The sequence below is a fragment of the Puma concolor genome, unplaced genomic scaffold, assembly GCF_028749965.1.
Source record: "Puma concolor isolate L17-30 unplaced genomic scaffold, mPumCon1.1.hap2 unalloc_scaffold_27, whole genome shotgun sequence".
NCBI classification, from domain to species: Eukaryota; Metazoa; Chordata; class Mammalia; order Carnivora; family Felidae; genus Puma; species Puma concolor.
In genome coordinates, this window is record NW_028240233.1 from 352,718 (window position 1) to 372,479 (window position 19,762).

The 19,762-nt window shown below is 37.2% G+C and overlaps 2 protein-coding genes across 6 annotated transcripts in view; one reads left to right on the forward strand and one right to left on the reverse strand.

Annotated features, from left to right (window-relative positions):
- LOC147571447 (EF-hand calcium-binding domain-containing protein 13-like) overlaps positions 1–19,762 on the forward strand; it is a 157,988-nt gene that overhangs the window by 122,118 nt on the left and 16,108 nt on the right. The window contains 5 exon segments of the mRNA XM_086696415.1: positions 4,991–5,063; positions 11,452–11,595; positions 12,498–12,569; positions 15,180–15,323; positions 18,050–18,112. Of these exon segments, the coding sequence (XP_086552541.1) occupies positions 4,991–5,063; positions 11,452–11,595; positions 12,498–12,569; positions 15,180–15,323; positions 18,050–18,112 (496 nt within the window).
- LOC147571450 (pleckstrin homology domain-containing family M member 1-like) overlaps positions 1–19,762 on the reverse strand; it is a 191,938-nt gene that overhangs the window by 16,566 nt on the left and 155,610 nt on the right. For 2 of the 5 annotated variants that reach the window (XM_086696389.1, XM_086696374.1), the window contains one exon: positions 11,915–12,039. The exons of the other annotated variants lie outside the window; for them this stretch is intronic. The gene's annotated coding sequence lies outside the window, so the exon portion shown is untranslated. The remainder of the gene's footprint in view (positions 1–11,914; positions 12,040–19,762) is intronic. 5 annotated transcript variants of the gene reach the window in all.

The window sequence follows — 19,762 nt, forward strand, 5'->3', positions numbered from 1 at the left end:
GTATGTTTAACGTTTTAAGAAACTGCAAACGGTTTCCAGAGTGGCCACACCATTTTACATTTCCACCAGCAGTGTATGAAGAGGTCCAATTCCTCCATATCCTCGGGAGTGCTTGGTGTAGTCAGTCTTTTTAATTTTAATCATTCTAATAAGTGTGTAGTAGTATCTCATTGTGGTTTTAATTTGTGTTTCCTCACTGATTAATGATGTTGAGCATCTTCTCCTGTGCTTATTTGTCATCTGTGTATCTTCTTTATAAAGTGTCTATGCAGAGCTTTTGCCCGCTTTTAAAGTTGGATGGGTTTTGGGGCACCTGGGTGGCTCAGTCGGTTAAGCCGCCGACTTCGGCTCAGGTCATGATCTCGCGGTTCGTGAGTTCAAGCCCCGAGTCGGGCTCTGTGCTGACAGCTCAGAACCTGGAGCGTGTTTCGGATTCTGTGTCTCCCCTTCTCTCTCTGACCCTCCCCCGTTCATGCTCTGTCTCTCTCTGTCTCAAAAATAAATAAACGTTAAAAAAAATAATAAAAAAAAATAAAGTTGGATGGGTTTTTTTTGTATTTCTGTTTGTATTCTGGATACATGTCCTTTATGAGATATATACTTAGCAAATATTTTCTCCGAGTCTTCTACTGAGCACATTTTTCTCTGAGTGTCTTCATTTTCTTAAGTGTCTTTAGAAGAGCATTAGTTTTAATTTTGATGAAGTCCAGTTAGTTTTTTTTTTCTTTTACATATTGTGCTTTTGGTGTCACATGTATGAAAACTTTGCCTCACCCAAGGTTACAAATGTTTTATTATATGTTTTCTTCTAAAAGTTTTATGGGTTTTGGTTTTGCATTAAAAAATATTTTTTTAATATTTTTATTTATTTTTGAGAGAGAGAGAGAGAGAGAGAGAGAGAGAGAGAAAGCACAAGTGGGGGAGGGGCAGAGAGAGAGGGCGACAGAATCCAAAGCAAGACTCCAGGCTCTGAGCTATCAGCACAGAGCCTGAGGCGGGGCTCAAACTCACCGGGAGATCATGACCTGAGCTGAAGTTGGCTGCTTAACTGACTGAGCCACCCTGGCACCTCTGGTTTTGTATTTTAGCTCTGTGATCTATTTTGAGTTAATCTTTGTATGTGGAATAAAGTATGGATCAGAGTTCCTTTTTGTTTTGTTTTGTTTTTGCATATGGACCTTCATTTGTTCCAGCACCACTGTTGAAAAGATTGTATTTTCTCTATACTTTCTATACTGAAATTCCTTTGTAGTTTTGTAACAAATCATATAAATATACATATATATTTATTTCCTGGATTCTCTCTTCTGTTTTCAATATAAAGTAATACACCAGTAAAGAAAGTGGTGAAAATGAATAAGAGAATATGATAAAAATAATTTGTAATAACATTAGTCAATACTTTTATATATCTAGCACATCCAATTATCCTAGTTCTTTTTTCTCTGCATCCATTGTGCAAATTGACACTAGACACTTCAAACTAGATCCATACTTAGAGTCTGTGAAAACTTCGTACAGTGTTCATTAAAGAAGGATGTAAATACGACTGTCAAAACCACAGAAAGTTCAGAGCCATGTCGAGAAAGAAGTTGCTGCAGCTGAGGTTAAACAGGTTGTTTGTTGCCTGTTTTCTCCTCTATGGTTTTGATGGTTTCCTGGCTCACATTTAGGTCTTTCACCCGCTTTGAGTTTATTTTTGTGTATGGTGTGAGAGAGTGGTCCAGTTTCCTTCTTCTGCATGTTACTGTCCAGTTCTCCCAGCACCATTTGCTAAAGAGACTGTCTTTTTTCCATTGGATACTCTTTCCTGCTTCGTCAAAGATTAGTTGGCCATACATTTGGGGGCCCGATTCTAGGTTCTGTATTCTATTCCATTGGTCTATGTGTCTGTTTTTGTGCCAATACCATACTGTCTTGATGATTACAGCTTTGTAGTAGAGCCTGAAGTCTGGGATTGTGATGCCTCCTGCTTTGGTTTTCCTGTTCAACATTACTTTGGCTATTTGGGGTCTTGTGTGGTTCCCTACAAATCGAAACATTGTTTCCTCTAGCTCTGAGAAGAATGCTGGTGCAATTTTGATTGGGATTGCCTTGAATGTGTAGATTGCTTTGGGTAATATCGACATTTTAACAGTATTTGTTTTTCCAATCCATGAGCGTGGAATGTTTTTCCACTTCTTTGTGTCTTCTTCAAGTTCTTTCACAAGTTTTCTATAGTTTTCAGCATATAGATCTTTTACATCTTTGGTTAGGTTTATTACTAGGTATTTTATGGTTCTTGGTGCAATTGTAAATGGGATTGATTTCTTGTTTTCTCTTTCTGTTGTTTCATTGTTGGTGTATAGAAATGCAACCAATTTCTGTACATTGATTTTATATCCTGTGACTTTACTGAATTCATGTATCCGTTCTAGCAGCTTTTTGGTGGAGTTTTTTGTGTTTTCCATGTAGTGTATCATGTCATCTGCAAAAAGCCAAAGATTGACTTCTTCTTAGCCAATGTGGGTGCCTTTTATTTCATTTGCTGTCTGATTGCTTAAGCTAGGACTTCCAACACTCTGTTAAATAACAGTGATGAGAGTTCCAAAAGCAAGGGAAATAAAAGCAAAAATGAACTATTGGGACCTCATCAAAATAAAAAGCTTCTGTACAGCAAAGGAAACAATCAACAAAACTGAAAGGCAACTGATGGAATGGGAGGAAGATATTTGCAAATGACATATCGGATAAGGAGCTAGTATCCAAAATCTATAAAGAAGTTACCAAACTCAACACATGAAAAACAAATAATCCTGTGAAGAAACAGGCAGAAGACACAAACAGACACTTTTCCAAAGAAGACATCCAGATGGCCAACAGACACATGAAAAGATGCTTAACATCACTCATCATCAGGGAAATATAAATCAAAACCACACTGAGATACCACCTCACACAGGTCAGAGTGGCTAAAATTAACAACTCAGGAAACAACAGATGTGGGTGAGGATGTGGAGAAATGGGAACTCTCTTGCACTTGTTGGTGGGAATGAAAAGTGGTGCAGCCTCTCTGGAAAACAGTGTGGAGGTTCCTCAAAAAATTAAAAGCAGAATACCCTATGACCCAGCAATAGCACTACTAGGAATTTATCCAAAGGATACAGGAGTGCTGATTCATAGGGGCAAATGTACCCCAATGTTTATAGCAGCACTATCAACAATAACTAAATTATGCTGATTCATAGGGGTAAATGTACCCCAATGTTTATAGCAGCACTATCAACAATAACTAAATTATGGAAATAGCCCAAATGTCCATCAACGGATGAATGGATAAAGAAGATGTGGTTTATATATACAGTGGACTACTACTCGGTAACGAAAACGAATGAAATCTGGCCATTTGCAACAACGTGGATGGAACTGGAGGGTATTATGCTAAGTGGAATAAGTCAGTCAAGGAAAGAGAGATATATGTGTACACTCATGTGTGGAATTTGAGAAACTTAACAAGAGATCATAGGGGAAGGGAAAGGGAAAAAATAGTTTCAAACAGAGAGGGAGGCAAGCCATAAGAGACTCTTAAATACACAGAACAAACTAAGGATTTATGGGGGGGTGGGGATCAGGGGAAAGTGGGTGATGGGCATTGAGGAGGGTACTTATTGGGATGAGCACTGTATGTTGTTGTATGTAAGCGATGAATCATGGATTCTACTCCTGAAGCCAAGAGTACACTGTATACATTGAATGTTAGCTAACTTGACAATAAATTATATTAAAAGAAAAACACACACAGAGAAAGTTGTCCTCTCTCTTTTCTTACAGCTTCTTAAGTTATGAAGGTAAAACAAAATGCAATTAGAATAATCCACTAGGATCTTTATTTGCCACCTACCATTCTCTGAATGCCTGCTGATCAAAGTTTTTAACTGCAGATTTTCCTTGATAGACTGGAATGAGGAAAGTTTCTGTCTGCTGTCAATGCTCCAGCTGCCACAGGGGGATAAATGTAGAACCGGTCAAATTAAAATTTGGCAATATGGAAGTAAAAAAATGTATCTGATCTGTCCCAAAGAGTTGTTATTTGCATGGAAATAAAATCATCAGTTCATTTGAATTCACTGAATTCATTGAATCACATTCAATATATCGCACATTGAATTCATTGAACCACATTCAATATATCACACAAAAAGGAAATACTGTGTTTGAGGGCATGGAGTGGACACGGAGTTGAAGATGTGCAGTAGACAATGGTCTAGCCTAGAAATAGAAACTTGAGAGTCAGCAACATACAGTTTGTAGTGACAAGAGAATTCAGGAATGGTTTATAGAGTGCAACAAGAAGAGGGCCAAGGACACTGAAATGCTAACATTTAAGTAATGGTGGAGAAAGAATAGTTTATAAAGGACGTAACAGGAAGTAACTAGAACGAACGGTAGGAGAGAAACCAAAAGAAAGCTATAGCAACAAAACAAAGAGAAAAAAGAGTTTGAAGGAGGAAAGTATTAGATAAGACCAACAAATTAAGAAGTATTCATTAATTTGGGAATGAAAGAGGAAAGTATTAAATAAGACCCCAAAAAAGTATTCATTGATTTGGCAATAAATAGTTAATGGGTGAACTTGGTAAAAGCAGTTTTGAGAGGGTGGAAGCTAGATAAGACCAGTTTGATGTGTGAATGACAATATGATTGTGATGAATAAGAACACTTCTTTCCAGAAAATAGTTTGGGAAGGAAAGGAAAAGGAAAGAGTAGTGGTTAGAGGGCATCATCTAGGTTCAACAGAAGGCTTTTTAGAAATCTAGACTTAGGAGCTGGTTTTGACATGAATAGGATTTAAATAGGCAGACTGTAGATTGCATTCAGGACAAAAGTTTACGTAGCTAGAAAACCATAAGATGCCTTAAGGGCCAGCAAGAGAACCGATTTAGCTCGCTGTGGAAGTACTTTATGTTTCTTGAATCTACTAATTTTTCTTTGTTCTGTTTTTGTCTTCACAGAAAAGGGAGATACTTCTCTAAAGACTGCCCTTTTAGCACTGAAGAGCATTAAGCGTTTTCGAGATTTTAGAGGTGAGAATAATTAGGAAGTTTTGAACACAGAATATAGGAAATTTTTAGCTAGTTGTTGAAAAGTGATGGGCTACTTACATCAACATATAACTAATATGCTACAAGATTAAATGAATGGTATACATTCAGTATTTTGGGTATTCAGATGAAGGTGAGCTTCCTGTGTTCATGTAAGTCTAGTTTGAAACATTATAAGTTTGTAATTGAAGCAAATAATATGTCTTCTAACAAGGTTGCCAAAAATACGTGACCCTAAAAATGTTTTAATAAATTTAAGGTTTTTGATTAGGTAATACATTCACACAGATCATAAATAAAAAAGTATTGGAGCACTGGGTGGCTCAGTTGGTTAAGCGTTCGACTTCGGCTCAGGTCATGATCTCACAGTTCATGGGTTCAAGCCCAGCATCAGGCTCTGTGCTGCCAGCTCAGAGCCTGGAGCCTGCTTTGGATTCTCTGTCTCCCCCTCTCTCTGCCCCTCCCCTGCTCATGCTCTGTCTGTCTCTGTCTCAAAAATAAAAATAAAACATTAAAAAAAATTTTTTTAAGTAAAAATAAATAAAAAAGTATTTAAAGATACACAATGAAAATCTCCTTCTTGCCTGGTCTGTTCAGTTCCTATTCCTTTTCCCCAGTAACTAACTAATAAGTAACTAGTTTCTTTTTTTTTTTTTAATTTTTTGTTAATGTTTTATTTATTTTTGAGACAGGAAGTACTTAGATCGTTCGAGAAAATATGAATATATGTATGTATATATATGTATGAATGTATATATATATATATATATATATATATATATATATATACACATACCTATCCCTCCCTCACTTTTTACGTGAGAGCATGACATGTACATTGTTCTGTATCCTTGATTTTTTAATACAGTAATATATTTTGGATATTTGTTCATATCAGAATATAAAGGCCTTTCTCATTCCTTTTTATAGTTGCATAGAGAACATGTGAATTCTCATTCTGATGGAAATTTATTTTTATTTAAAAAAATTTTTTTTGTTTATTTATTTTGGAAAGAGAGAGAGAGGCAGAGTGTGAGCAGGGGAGGGGCAGAGAGAGAGAGGGAGACACAGAATCCGAAGCAGGCTCCAGGCTCTGAGCTGGCAGCACAGAGCCCGAGATCGTGACCTGAACCAAAGTCAGACGCTCAACTGACTGTGCCACCCAGGCACCCCTGATGGAAATTCATATATTTAACTTATTGGGATCAGTGATCCTTCCAACTTGAATCTTTGTCTTTTCGATTGTGGTACCAAGAAACATTTTGCAGCGTCCCATGATGGATGCTCTAACTTTTGAGTATAATTTTGAAAATATCTAACTCACTTTAAAAATGAGTTAATTGCCTAATGTTTTAGGAACTTACCAAAACTCTTCTTTAACTCTTATTTTCAGTATTAAAAGTATCTTAGGGTCAAAAGTACATAGTTTTATCTCATAGTCTCTAAAGGTATACTTTATTTTCTTTGGTTTCAAATAATATCATTAATGGTTGGCAAATAATATTTTTGCATAGTGTTTGATGTTTTACCAAGCACTTTCACATAATTTATTTTTTTATAATTATTCTTTTTTTAAAAATATTTATTTATTTTGAGAGGGACAGAGACTATGAGCAGAGGAGGGACAGAGAGAGGGACACAGAATCCAAAGCAGTCTCCAGGCTCTGAGCTATCAGCACAGAGCCTGATGCAGAGCTCGAAATCACAAATTCACAAATCGTCATGAGATCATAACCTGAGCCGAAGTTGGACGCTTAACCGACTGAGCCACCCAGACGCCCCTCACATAATTTATTTTTTAACTATTCTTTATGACTATCCTGTTAAGTAGAAATCTTACAATAAAGAAAGAGAAAAGTGAAGTTCGAGGAAATTGTACCTTACCTAAGACCCCACAGCAAGTGTTGGACTCCATGTGCAGATATTTCTTTTACTGTATTGTAGTTTAATGGTTCAGTTTCAAAATTCATTCAATGCTGTAACTTACCGATTAATATTATCGTGATCAGCACACATGTATTGAACACAAAAATATGCATAAAGTAGGCCGTGAGAAATCTTAAAATCTAGATGAAAAGATAGGTCATTGACATGAAAATATAACTAGTATTCTGTAAGGGCAAATTAGTGATGCATATTATTTTAAGAGTTTGGGTGAAGATTAGATTCCTACGAAAAAAATGGAGGAACTGTGAAGGAAGGGTAGCATCTTGCTTGATAGGTAGAGGGAAAGCCAGAAAACATTGACACCTAGAGATTTAAAAGGGAAGAAAAGATCAGAGGTGTAAGTAGGATTTGAAAGATAAGGAATGAGAGATAGTTGGTAGGTCTACATTGGAGGAGCTGTTAAATGTTTTGCTCAAAACAGGTCTCAATACACTCTTTGGGCAAGAGAGTGTCAGGTACTAAGCTGTCTCTAAAGATTGATTTAACAGTGGATTGGACTAAGGAGCCACTAGAAGCAGGAAGATCGTTTATTTAATCCATTCAGTCAGCAAATGAGTGACACTATGCTGGTAACCAAGACAGGTAAATACTGGTCTCTGACCCCAGAGAATTCACTGAAGAAAGACAGCTGAGCAAATAAATAACTACAAATTGTGCTAAATGTTAAGGAGGAAATGTACAAGGAGGCGGTAGAGCGTTAAGGTGCAGTGACTTAATTTAAATAGGATGGCCAGGGAAGCGTGTGTTCTGACATGTGACATTTAGGCTGAAACCTACAGGATTAGAAGGAATCAGCTGCTGGAAGAGTTGGCAGAAGCGTCTTTCAGACAAGAGGAAGAAGCTGTGAATGGTTCTAGGGTAGGAAATAACACATATGTTTAAGAAACTGAAAGGCCTTTCTGGCTGAAGTCTAGTGAAAAAAGGAGAGACTGGCAAAAGATGATGTTCGAGTGATGGTCATGGACCAGATCATTCAGATTCTTTAATGAAAATAAAGGTAAGGAATTTGAATCGAGTTCAAAATATAATGGAAACCAATGAAGTGTTTTTATTTATTTATTTATTTTTTTAATGTTTATTTTTGAGAGAGAGAGAGAGTGAGCAGGGGAGGGGCAGAGAGAGAGGAAGGCACAATCTGAACAGGCTCCAGGCTCTGAGCTGTCAGTACAGAGACCAATGTGGGGCTCGAACTTGCGGACTACGAGATTATAACCTGAACCGAAGTCAGAGGCTTAACTGACTGAGCCACCCAGATGCCCCCAATGAAATGATTTTAAACAACAGAGTGATATGATCAATCTAGTCACTCCCGTTGCAGTGTGGAGATTGGATTGAGAGAGGGAAAGAGTGGTATTTAATAGTATTTAGAAACATTTGGAAATAATACAGGCCTGGGGAGGTGAGGACCTGAAAAGGGTCCTCAGTATGGACTAGTAGGGAAAAATGAATGAAAGAGATATGCTAAAAGGGGAAAAAACTGTGGTGTCTGGGTTTAGAGAGAAACAAATGAAAACAGAACCATGGGTTCCAACTTAGGTTAATGAAGGAATGAATCTAGTTGAAAGTATATTTATTTCAAGTTAGTAGCAATGATGGTACCTCAGAGACTATCCAGAGAAATAGGCACATGAGAAAAGCTGGAGCTGTAATTTGGCCATGTAATTGCCTCATGGAGGTAACAGCTGGATAACAATCAGGAGAAATAAATCTCAGAGATAATATAGAGAAGAAAAAGCAATGACCAAGACCTTCTAGGCTAGATTCTTAATCTGTTTAGTCAATTTCTTTACTTTGATTGTTTTATCAATCTTTGAGTTAATGCTAATCCCCTTAAGGTAAAATGAGAAAGATTTTACCATCTTATGGATAGATGTCGCATATCATGCATAAGTCACTTCTCTTTAATTGATAAATGTAATATAATTCCTGAAGAGATGTTTTTGTGGGAAGGTGTTGGAGGAAATGATTGACAGCATGATCTTACAGTTCTTCCAGAAGAATAAGAAGAGAATAAGGAGAAAATAGGAGTTGGAAAGGATGTGGTGAAATGAATGGCTTTTTTTTTTTTTTCACTTCCTACGTATTCGTGTAAATTGGGCCAATTCTTCTGAAAGAAAATTCTAAGAGGGTTCATTATTAGGATTCCACTGAATTTTGGTTTAGAAAGATAGGATGCAGTGGAATACTATGTGATCATTTAAAAATAATACTCCTAGAATAATATGCTGACAAGGGAAAATGTTGAAAATACATTGCTAAATGAAATGAAACTTGATATTAAAGAGTATTAAGACCAAACACCGTTAAAATGTAAATCATTAAGCACGTGGCATGGCGTGTACTCATTCTGTAATTGGAAGGAAGGAGGCTAATTAAGACGTGAGGGCAGGTAGTCAGCTACCCAAATTGTACAGAGGACGGTGAAGGCTAAGATTATTAGATCTGACAAAGAAGGGGGTTGAGAGGTTATTTGCTGTTCTTTGTAATAGCAGAAGCATTGTGCTCTGCATCAGAATGTTTGACCTGTAGTCTCATGTTTTCTTCCTCATGATCTTGGACAAATCACTTCATCTAAATATAAAATACAGGTATATGTGCTGAACTATAGATAATAGTACATGTCCTATATATTTCGTAAGATTTTTTTGTGGCTGTCAAAAGAAGTAATATAGAAGTACCCCATAAGTTATAAAAAGTGGTCAAATGTAAAGTAGTATCATTCCAAGAGGGCTATGGGGGCTTAAAATAGAGATTGGATGATGAAATAGGGGCAAGAAATACTAAATTACTCATTTGAGAAGCTCAGTAATACAGAATGGAGGGAAGTAGAATAGTAGGTAGGCATGACAATAGGCTAGAGGAATGGAAACATTAAGGGAGCAGAGGAGAAAATACATTAGTCAATAATCAAGTAACAATTAGTGAGTCTATTTGGTATGCATGGTAGAGATCGTAGAAGTATTATAGCACACGGGTCTTGTGCTCATAAGGGAGGTTATGGTGAGATGAAAGAAAAAAGACATTTAGAAGATTGTATACTAGATCATGTGGCACCAGCCACAAGAGCTACAAGAATTTAAGTATAATGAGAAGAATACATCTTATATATACTGATATTATGCCATTATTATATATCATGGTATATCAGAATGAACTATGATAATCTGGGGAAGCCTAAAGGAGCAGATGGACCTTGAACCGGTTGCTGGACTGGGGAGAGAATTTAGATGTATATTCTAGATGAGGAGACTAGCCTGCCCAAAGAAAACATGTGAGAATGACTTAGATGTCTGTGAGGAATAAAGTAGAAAGATGTGGGATAGATTTGGGAATGCACAAAATCTGAATGATAAAATACCTACTTTATAACAGTGCAAATTATAATATGGCTGAGTTTGTCTTTCCCCAAATACATAATGGAATTACTAACTACCTTATAGCTATCATATTTTTAGGTGTCTATTTCTAGGCAGAAAAGTTTTACCTGAATACAAAGGCAGTGTCAGCACATTTTGTACCTAGGAAGTACAGTCATCACAGTCAGAAGTTATAAATCCATATTCCAAAGTGCTAAATTCAGATTGATTATATACTATTAGAGAATAAATACGGGTTTTTCCTAGACAGAATACGTAAGTACTTAAAGTGCTAGGAAGGATAGTTAACCTCTAAAAAAAAAGCTCTCTAGGATCTTTCACAGCATCAGAAATTACGATCATTAAGACATTCTTTTGTATTACCTATCTTAGGCCACTATTAAAGTATTGTTATTAAATAAGAAGGAAACTGACACGGAGGGGGAAGCAAAGCTCTCTCTTCTGTTAACATTGGTTTCCAATTATTAAAAAAATAACAATTCTAGGTTGATGGGGGGTGGGAGGGAGGGGAGGGGAGGGTGGGTGATGGGTATTGAAGAGATGGCATCTTTTGGGATGAGCACTGGGTGTTGTATGGAAACCAATTTGACAATAAATTTCATATATTAAAAACAATAACAATTCTATCAGCAGATTAATTAGCGGTTACTTGTGTATACCAAGGTTCTCAGCTCTAAGTACAAGAGAATCAGTATAAGACAAATTAAGTTTAATAAAGGGACGGGAAAGAGGCAGATTTGAGGTGGCAGTGACTAGGGGCAGCAGAGAGATCCCTGGACACATACTGAAAGGATGTAAGAAACTTGAGAGGCAAAGATAGATGGACAGAAGGAGACAGATATCAAGGCTTAATTTCTACTATGAGTTTGCCCTATAAGTGATCTATTTTGTAGGTATACAATGAGAGTTAGATGTGTATGTACCTCAAGAGAGTGTTTAAGGTGAATGCTTAAAAAATGCTAGGTATCTATATTAGTTTTTTGAATCATAGTTTAAGCTAATTGTTTAGAATTTGCATCTAAACTGAAAGTATTTTCTCCGGATAGAGGTTAATGAACTTGCAAAGGCGTTAAACAAAGTCACCAATGAAAAAGTTGTTGTTGATGATATAAAACCTATACTGAAAGGCTTGGGGATTTATTTGCCAGAGGAAGAATTGCAGGAGATGCTTACATCCATTTCTCTGGATAGTAAGTATTTCTTTTCTGAGTCATTTATTCCATATCACACTCGTGTTTACTTTCACTCATAAACCCACAGAGCTGATTGATTAGGAATCAGATGCAGTGAGTTCAACAACATTAGATTTTCCCTATTAGGCTTGGCTGAGAATTTGCTTTGGATTAGTCTCATATTGAATTATCCTAGGGATGTATAATCTTCCTGTCTTCATCCCATCGCTTTGCCTCCTGAGGTTTGAATCATACGTTTTTATTGGACAGGAGCTGTGCAGCTCTCTCAAGCCCCTGAAATGCAGGGCCAAGCCTTAGTGTGGTGACACACACTTACCAGTTTGGTTTCCCCACGGTCCTCAGAGGGCTACAGTGGTGTTTTTGGAATCCTGCCAGTGGGAGGTTTAACTTACATGCAGAGCAAAGGGGTACTTTTCTTCTTCTTCAGTTCCAAATACATGGCTAATAAAAAACAAAAGATGCACACTTCCTTTACTAATATATCTTTGCTTATAAGTATATATATAGTCTCCATTAGGTATTTCGGTTGGGGTTTGGTTTATGGTACTTGTAGGGAATATCTTCTTCCCTCGTAACATAGATAGTGGTAGTAGGACTTGTAATGCTGAAAAATTCAGAGAATGTCATACCAGAGAGGAAACTTACCAAAAAACAATGGTCCCAAGTGGTTAAAATGTGTGTAAAATTCATGAAACACTCATTGGCTCTACAAGAAAAAAGACTGCAAGAGTTATCATAATCATGTTCCTTTTTATAGTCTGAGGTGTGTTTAGCAGAATCAGAGTTAGAAAACAGGACTAACTTGGTTCTGAAGATTTGGTAAGCATGCATATCTTTTGACCTCATCCCTTTGTATCTTTGGGTGAAAGACCATTCATTTCTTGATGTTTCATTTTCAGACGAGGGGAAAGTGAACTTAAAAGATTTCCTGACTCAGTTAATGAAAATGCCATATCTTACAAAAGTTCAAAGTAAGTGAGAATTTTTTAACAATAAAAATTTTGAGTGGAATCCTTTAGCTTTGATTATATGCATTTGTGCAGTTTTCTAATGCTGAAGCACATCATGTATGTAACAAATGTACTTTGGATGATGAATCAGGAAGGGATCCTAGTCCTGACCTTTTCTTGACTTAAATTTTATGAACTTATAGTATTTTTCCATCACTCAAAAGGGATTAACTAAGTGTTAATAGCTGAATGAATAAGGAAACCATAAAAAGGATGAGATCATGCCATTGCAGACAACATAGATGGACCTAGAGGGTATTACGCTAAGTGGAATAAATCAGACAGAGAAAGATGAATGCCATATGATTCAAATTATAAGTGGAATCTAAAAAAAGCCAAACAGGGTCACCTAGCTGGCTTAGTTGGTAGAGCATGTGACTCTTGATCTCAAGCTTTTAAGTTCAAGACCGAAATTGGGGGGGGGGCGCCTGGGTGGCTCAGTGGGTTAAGCGTCCGACTTCGGCTCAGGTCACGATCTCACAGTCCGTGGGTTCGAGCCCCGCGTTGGGCTCTGTGCTGACCGCTCAGAGCCTGGAGCCTGTTTCAGATTCTGTGTCTCCCTCTTTCTCTGACCCTCCCCTGTTCATGCTCTCTCTCTGTCTCAAAAATAAATAAATGTTAAAAAAAAAAAAAAAAAAAAAGACCCAAATTGGGTGTAGAGTTCACTTAAAAATACAAAGAAGAATTATAAATAAATAAATAAATAAATAAAGCCAAACAAAACAACAAATAAATAAATAAGCAAATAGCAGAATCAGACCTATAAATACAGAGAACAACTTCATGGTTGCCAGAAGGGAGGGTCTTGAGGGTTGGACAAAAAGGGTGAAGGTGAGAGGGAGATACAGGCCTCCAGTTATGAAATGAATAAGTCACAGGAATAAAAGGCACAGCATAAAGAATACAGTCAGTGATATTGTAATAGTGATGTAATGGGACAGATGGTTCACACTTGTGGTGAACAGAGCATAACGTATAAACTTGTCAAATTACTAAGTTGTATACCTGGAACTAATGTAACATTGTGTGTCAGCTATACTAAAAAAAAAAAAAAAAAATCAATGTTACCTTTTCTTTTTTTATCCTATTATATGTTCATAAAAATGGGATTTTATCATGAGAAGATTAACTATTGAAACATGTAGGAATATGTTGAAACATACAAGCTTCCTCCATATTTTGTAAGAGGTATTCATCTCATTATTCCACTGCCTTAGCCATGAGGCATTGAATGTAATCTGGTTTTAATGTGTTCATTTAATTGACATCTCCAACTGTGAGATATCTGTGATATCTGTGGAACTTCTGGGTCTCCTTGGAGCCTTTGTTCTTGAGATTAATTGAAATGGCTTAATTTCCTCTAAATTTTAATTCCCAAGATTGAAACTGAACAAAATTCAGAAGGCCTAATTTAGGTAGCTACAAAAATGAAATTATTCCCTAGAGTGTAGGTGTTTAGGATGTGACCCAAATGGTATGTTTTTTCAACTGACAAAATATTTTGTCCTTAATCTCTGGTTTTCTGAATGGGATCTATAAAACTCTCCTAGGTATGTGGTTTATAAGCAAATCTCTTACAGGATTAATGTTTATGATGTGATAGTGTTTATCATAATACGTTTAAAATGTGTTTTCTTACTTGAACAATTGAACCATGATACTTTCAGAAATGAATGTTACCTTTTTTTGGTATTGATAGCAGTGCTAACTAATCCTTCCATTATTTGGGGGACTTTTTGTATGTATGTGTTGGATATATCCGAGTATCCACTGAATGAAAAAAATTAAGAATAGTCACATCAAACTATGGCTGGTTATCTAATTTTTGGCAAGAGAATTGCTAGAATTACTTTTATGCTTAGTTATCCTAGCTTTAATGGAATTCCCAGCCTCTGATATGCCAGAGATGAGTATAAGCGGATGTCCTGAGATTCCTTTATATGTAATCATTCCTCAATCTCAAATTAAATATTTACAATGCCCTGTTTAGCCTAGCGCCTAAACATTCTATGAAATCAGATAGCCTGCACTTCACACTTGGCTTTACATTTAATAACTGTGTATGCTTAGACAGACTAGCCTCTCTAAGGCTAGGTTTCCTTATCTGTTAAATAAGGGAAATATTGGTAACAACCTCACAGAATCTTTGTATTAAAATGGGATGGTGGAGGGGTGCCTGGGTGGCTCAGTCAGTTAAGCATCCGACTTCAGCTCAGGTCATGATCTCGCGGTCTGTGGGTTCAAGCCCCGCCTAGGGCTCTGTGCTGACAGCTCAGGGCCTGGAGCCTGCTTTAGATTCTGCGTCTCCTTCTCTCTCAGCCCCTCCCCCACTCCCACCCTGTCTCTGTCTCTCTCAAAAGTAAATAAACATTCTAAAAATTTTTTTAAACGATAAAATGGGATGGTGTGTATAAAGCACTCAGCATAGTGCTTAGCAAGCACTAAGCTGAATACTTAATAAGTGGTAGAAGTAGCAGTAGTAGTACTACTAGTAGTAATTATTGTCACTCAGGACCCACTGAATATTGCATATTTTTTAACTTCATGTATTGCATATTTTTTTGAATATAGAAAAAGAAGGCCCCTTGAAAACTTTGGCCGCCATTAGGAAAAATGAGGTCACTCCTGATGATCTAGACTCCATGATGAAAAATATAGGAGTTCCATTACCCCAAGATGCGATTCAAAGATCCCGGAAGAATGTGGCTATCACGGGTGAGTATTTAACATTTCTAGGTATCCTTTATCTTAGCTGACATGCATGTGTTTGAACTTTTCAAGAATCCTTAAAGCGTTTATCCACTTCATGGATTATCCGAGCTCTTTTCTACCAACTACCCACTTGGGTTCTACTTATTTTAAGTAGCATCATACAGAGGAGGATCTATACGGTAGGAGGGTATGTGTCTGAATGATACGCATGAGTCTGTCTTTTTGATGGAATCTACAAAATATCAAACGTTTTTCAGTATAGCAATTACAGTTGCCAATCTCTGTTCATATTCCTTGTTCTCTGACATGCATTTTTTCTTTCAGAAGATGGGAAAGTGAATTTAGAAGGGTTCATTGGCAATTTAGTCAGTTCAGGATTTTCATTTCTACCTGAAAGTAAGAATTTTCAGTTGAATGGAGATAGCTAATGATATGTAGGTTATAGATCTCTTGGGAAAACCCTAGCTAGATTTTGAGATGGTCTTAAACTGATTTACCACTGGCATAATTTTCTAGTATCTTTACTCCACACATGTCAAATGTGTATGTAGCACATGAGAACATGCCCTTTAGAGAGTTCTAGTTACCTCTTCTGCCTAGTCTGAGACCAGAGTCTTGACTGCAGTTATCTTTCCACTAAGGACCTTGTGAAGAAAAAAAATCACATTAATTAAAATGACTAAACCAGCACTTAGAATTACACTGTTTGCAAGTTACTCTACTTTAACTCAAGTGTAATTGTGTGAGACATATGAGTATGATAAATAGTGGGTTCCTGATATTGATTTACAATAATTCTTCTTTAAGAAATGAGTGAAAATCTTTGTTACTGTTAGGAGAATTTTTCTTCAGGTTTGTTTTTTTTCTTTTGTTATTTCAACGTTGTTTTCTTCGGTTATTTCTTTGTATGAGCTCCATGTTTTTGCCCCTAGTTTCTCTTTATACACTAATTCAAAGTTTAATTTTAGCACAATGTTTGTCAATTACAATGTTAAGGACCCTTTTCTTCTTTTGGTTTGCATAGTATTTCTGTAACCTTAAGCCTCTGAATTCTCTGATAAGCTGCCCTTTCTTGCCAGATGGTGCTGAAAAGGAAGGAATGATTTACATTTTGCACATTTAAGTGAGAAGAATATCTCTGACACCAAGCCAAAATTATACACACATTCAAACCACTTCATATTGTCCATTTTTAAGTGCCCTCTATGGTTGCAGAAATTCAAGGTTTACTTCTTTGACCATTTCCACCTACTTTTGGATAAGCACATATATGTAGCTTTGATAAGCAAAAAAATATTTATGGAGAGATGTTTTGTAGAAATGCCTGGGATCCATACCTGAGCTGAGATCAAGAGTCGGATGCTTAATTGATTGAGCCACCCAGGCGTCCCTAGAAATGCCTTTTTTGAGACAACTTCCTGATAGTATATATCAACTGCTTTTGGGAACTGGTGTTAAAAATAGCCATATCAAGAGTGTCACTATATCGTCAGAAGATGTTGCCCATTAGATTATTTAGTGATGAAAAGTGTCTTGAACTTTAGATGATTGATTGATTGATTGATTGATTGATTTTTTAGAGAGAGACAGGGCACGTGTGCTCACCAGCAGGGGAGGGGCTGAGGGAGAGGGAGAAAGAATCTTAAGTAGGCTCCATCGTGAAGCCTGATGTGGCTCTCCATCCCACAATTGACCATGAGATCCTGATCTGAGCTGAAATCAAGAGCTGGATGCTTAACTGACTGAGACACCCAGGCACTCCTTGAAATTTAATATCAGAAAAAAAAATTCTCTCTTCCAAAGACCAGTGTGCTTCTTTGTGTAGGTAATAACCTGAGTTCCCTTTTATGCCTTAGCTTCCAAAAAGTTTCAGATCTAAACTTAATATTTAAGCACTATTAACCATGTTGGCCTTGTTTGTTATTTACTACCTTTTTCTCATGTGTTTTTGATGCTCACATTTCTCATTATGATTGTTGTATTTTCTATTTCTCCATGAAATTTTGTCAGTTCTGTTATATACTTTCTAGACTCTCTAATTTGGCTCATCTGCATTTATGATTGTTATATCTTCCTGATGAATTGGCTGGCAGAGAATACCGAATGTATCATATTGGAAGAGAAATCACTTTTTCCTCTGAGTACAAGCTGAAAATTGATTCCTCATTCTATGGCTACATGACTCTTTATTTACCACATTTTTTTAATGTTTATTTATTTTTTTGAGACAGAGAGAGACAGAGCATGAACGGGGGAGGGTCAGAGAGACAGGGAGACACAGAATCCGAAGCGGGCTCCAGGCTCTGAGCTGTGAGCACAGAGCCCGACACAGGGCTCGAACTAACAGACCGTGAGATCATGGCCTGAGCCGAAGTCGGACGCTCAGCCGACTGAGCCACCCAGGTGCCCCTACCACATTTTACATACTGGCTCCTAACTGTTCCCTCAACATCAGCCAGTAACACTTCTTGTCTAATATCATATGGGCTGTACTGGGTTAAATGTTCCTGTGCTTATAGCCATATTCTCTTTAAAATGATCAAAAGAACATGTTTCTATTTCTGATAGAATAACTGAAAGTGTGCATCTGAATACATGTCAAAAGACTCTTCTTTTCACACTGAAATGGAATATAGCGATGTGAAGATAATAGGAAGTATTTTTCTGAAATTGAAAATTATTAGCATTTCCCATTCTCATAGCTTTTACCGCTTCTATTTTTCTCCTAGGAAGTAAGGTTGATGACAGCAACTTAGACACTTTTCTAGGAAACATGAAGATGGAGATGTCAGGTAAAGAGTTTTGTAAGATTCTGAAGCACCTGTCAGTGGAAGGGGACATAGACATAGACATGGTTCACATGGTTCTATGTTGTGAGAAGTCTTTTTATTAATGTAAACTTCTTAGATATAAAATTCTTATAGAAAGAACCATAGAAAATGATAAAAATAAAAAAAAAGTTACCTTAAGTGTTATGCTTTAGGCTCTCCTCCTTGAGAATAAATGTTATGGTTTCCAAAAGTTCCATTTGGGAGGTGTGGAAGAAAGATGGAAATGTATTTGCTATGTTATGTTAGTACTTTAGATCCAAACTTACGTTTCTAGGAATACTTTGGCAACCTTTCCTCTGTATCACTGATTCAAAAAGCATCATTAAGATCCCACAATATTCTTTTTATTATTTAAAAAAAATTTTTAATGTTTTCTATTTTTGAGAGAGAGAGAGAGAGACAGAGCATGAGCGGGGAAGGAACAGAAAGAGAGGGAGACACAGAATCCAAAGCAGGCTCCAGGCTCTGAGCCGTCAGCACCGAGCCCGACGAAGGGCTCGGACTTTAGGAGCGGGGTAGCATCCTAAACTGCCACCGTTACCATGTATACCCAGTCCAATCCACCACGAAAGGCCTAGCACACAACATTCTGCTCTTTAAACTTTTTTTTTTCAATTTTTCCTCCTTTCTCCTTTTAAAATGCTATTCTGCACTTTGAAAACAGAATCAAGACATGATAAAGAATCAGCTTCCGAAGAAAAGGATTTCTATAGAATAAATACAGCTGTATTACACTGCTATTAAATAGCTCAATGCAGGAAAAAATTTACAAGATACAAGTTTGTTTGTTTTTTACAATATTAAAAGGCAGGAGTTTCAACTTTATAAATCTAAGAACATTTTATGCATAGGGTAACGTGCATTACTGTCATTTAAAGAAACACTGACAAATCCTTTAACTTGCAAATCTGATGAAAAAATATCAAAATGTTGAAAGTTGTGGAACAACCTAACCATTAAGCAATTTATCTACTATTTTTATATGATTACAAAATGTGAGGAGCACCTGCGTGGCTCAGCCGGTTTAGTGTCCGACTTCAGCTCAGTTCCTGACCTGGCGGTTGGTGAGTTTGAGCCCCGCTTCGGGCTCTGTGCTGACAGCTCAGAGCCTGGAGCCTACTTTGGATTCTGTGTCTCCCTCTCTCTCTGCCCCTCCCCCTCTCACGCGCTGTCTCTCTGTCTCTCAAAAATGAATAAATGTTAAAAAAAATCAAAATGTGATAAAAAGCCCTTATCTTGCCTCCCCCCTTTTGGTGATATGATCATACCTGATCGGTCACAAGGTTGACCAAGGAGGGCGATGAGCGAGCAATGGGAACCACAGCTAGGACCAGACAGGGTTCCACAGGCAAGGGGAGCATGAAAGTGGAAGGGCCTAACTGACATCGACAGGGAACTGGATGTGAAGGAAACAGGACTAAATGAATCAGTCTGTAAAAATGGAATTATTTTTACATGAGATGACTGCTCATGTCCCAGACCCCCTAGTTTGCAGAGAAGTGGGAATAGAGGTGAGGTAGTCCTAACGTGGACTTTATAGACCAGGGCAGGTAATAAAAGCATTTTGAATGGCAATACTGGTGTGTAGGGTTATGTACCTGGTGGGGTGGA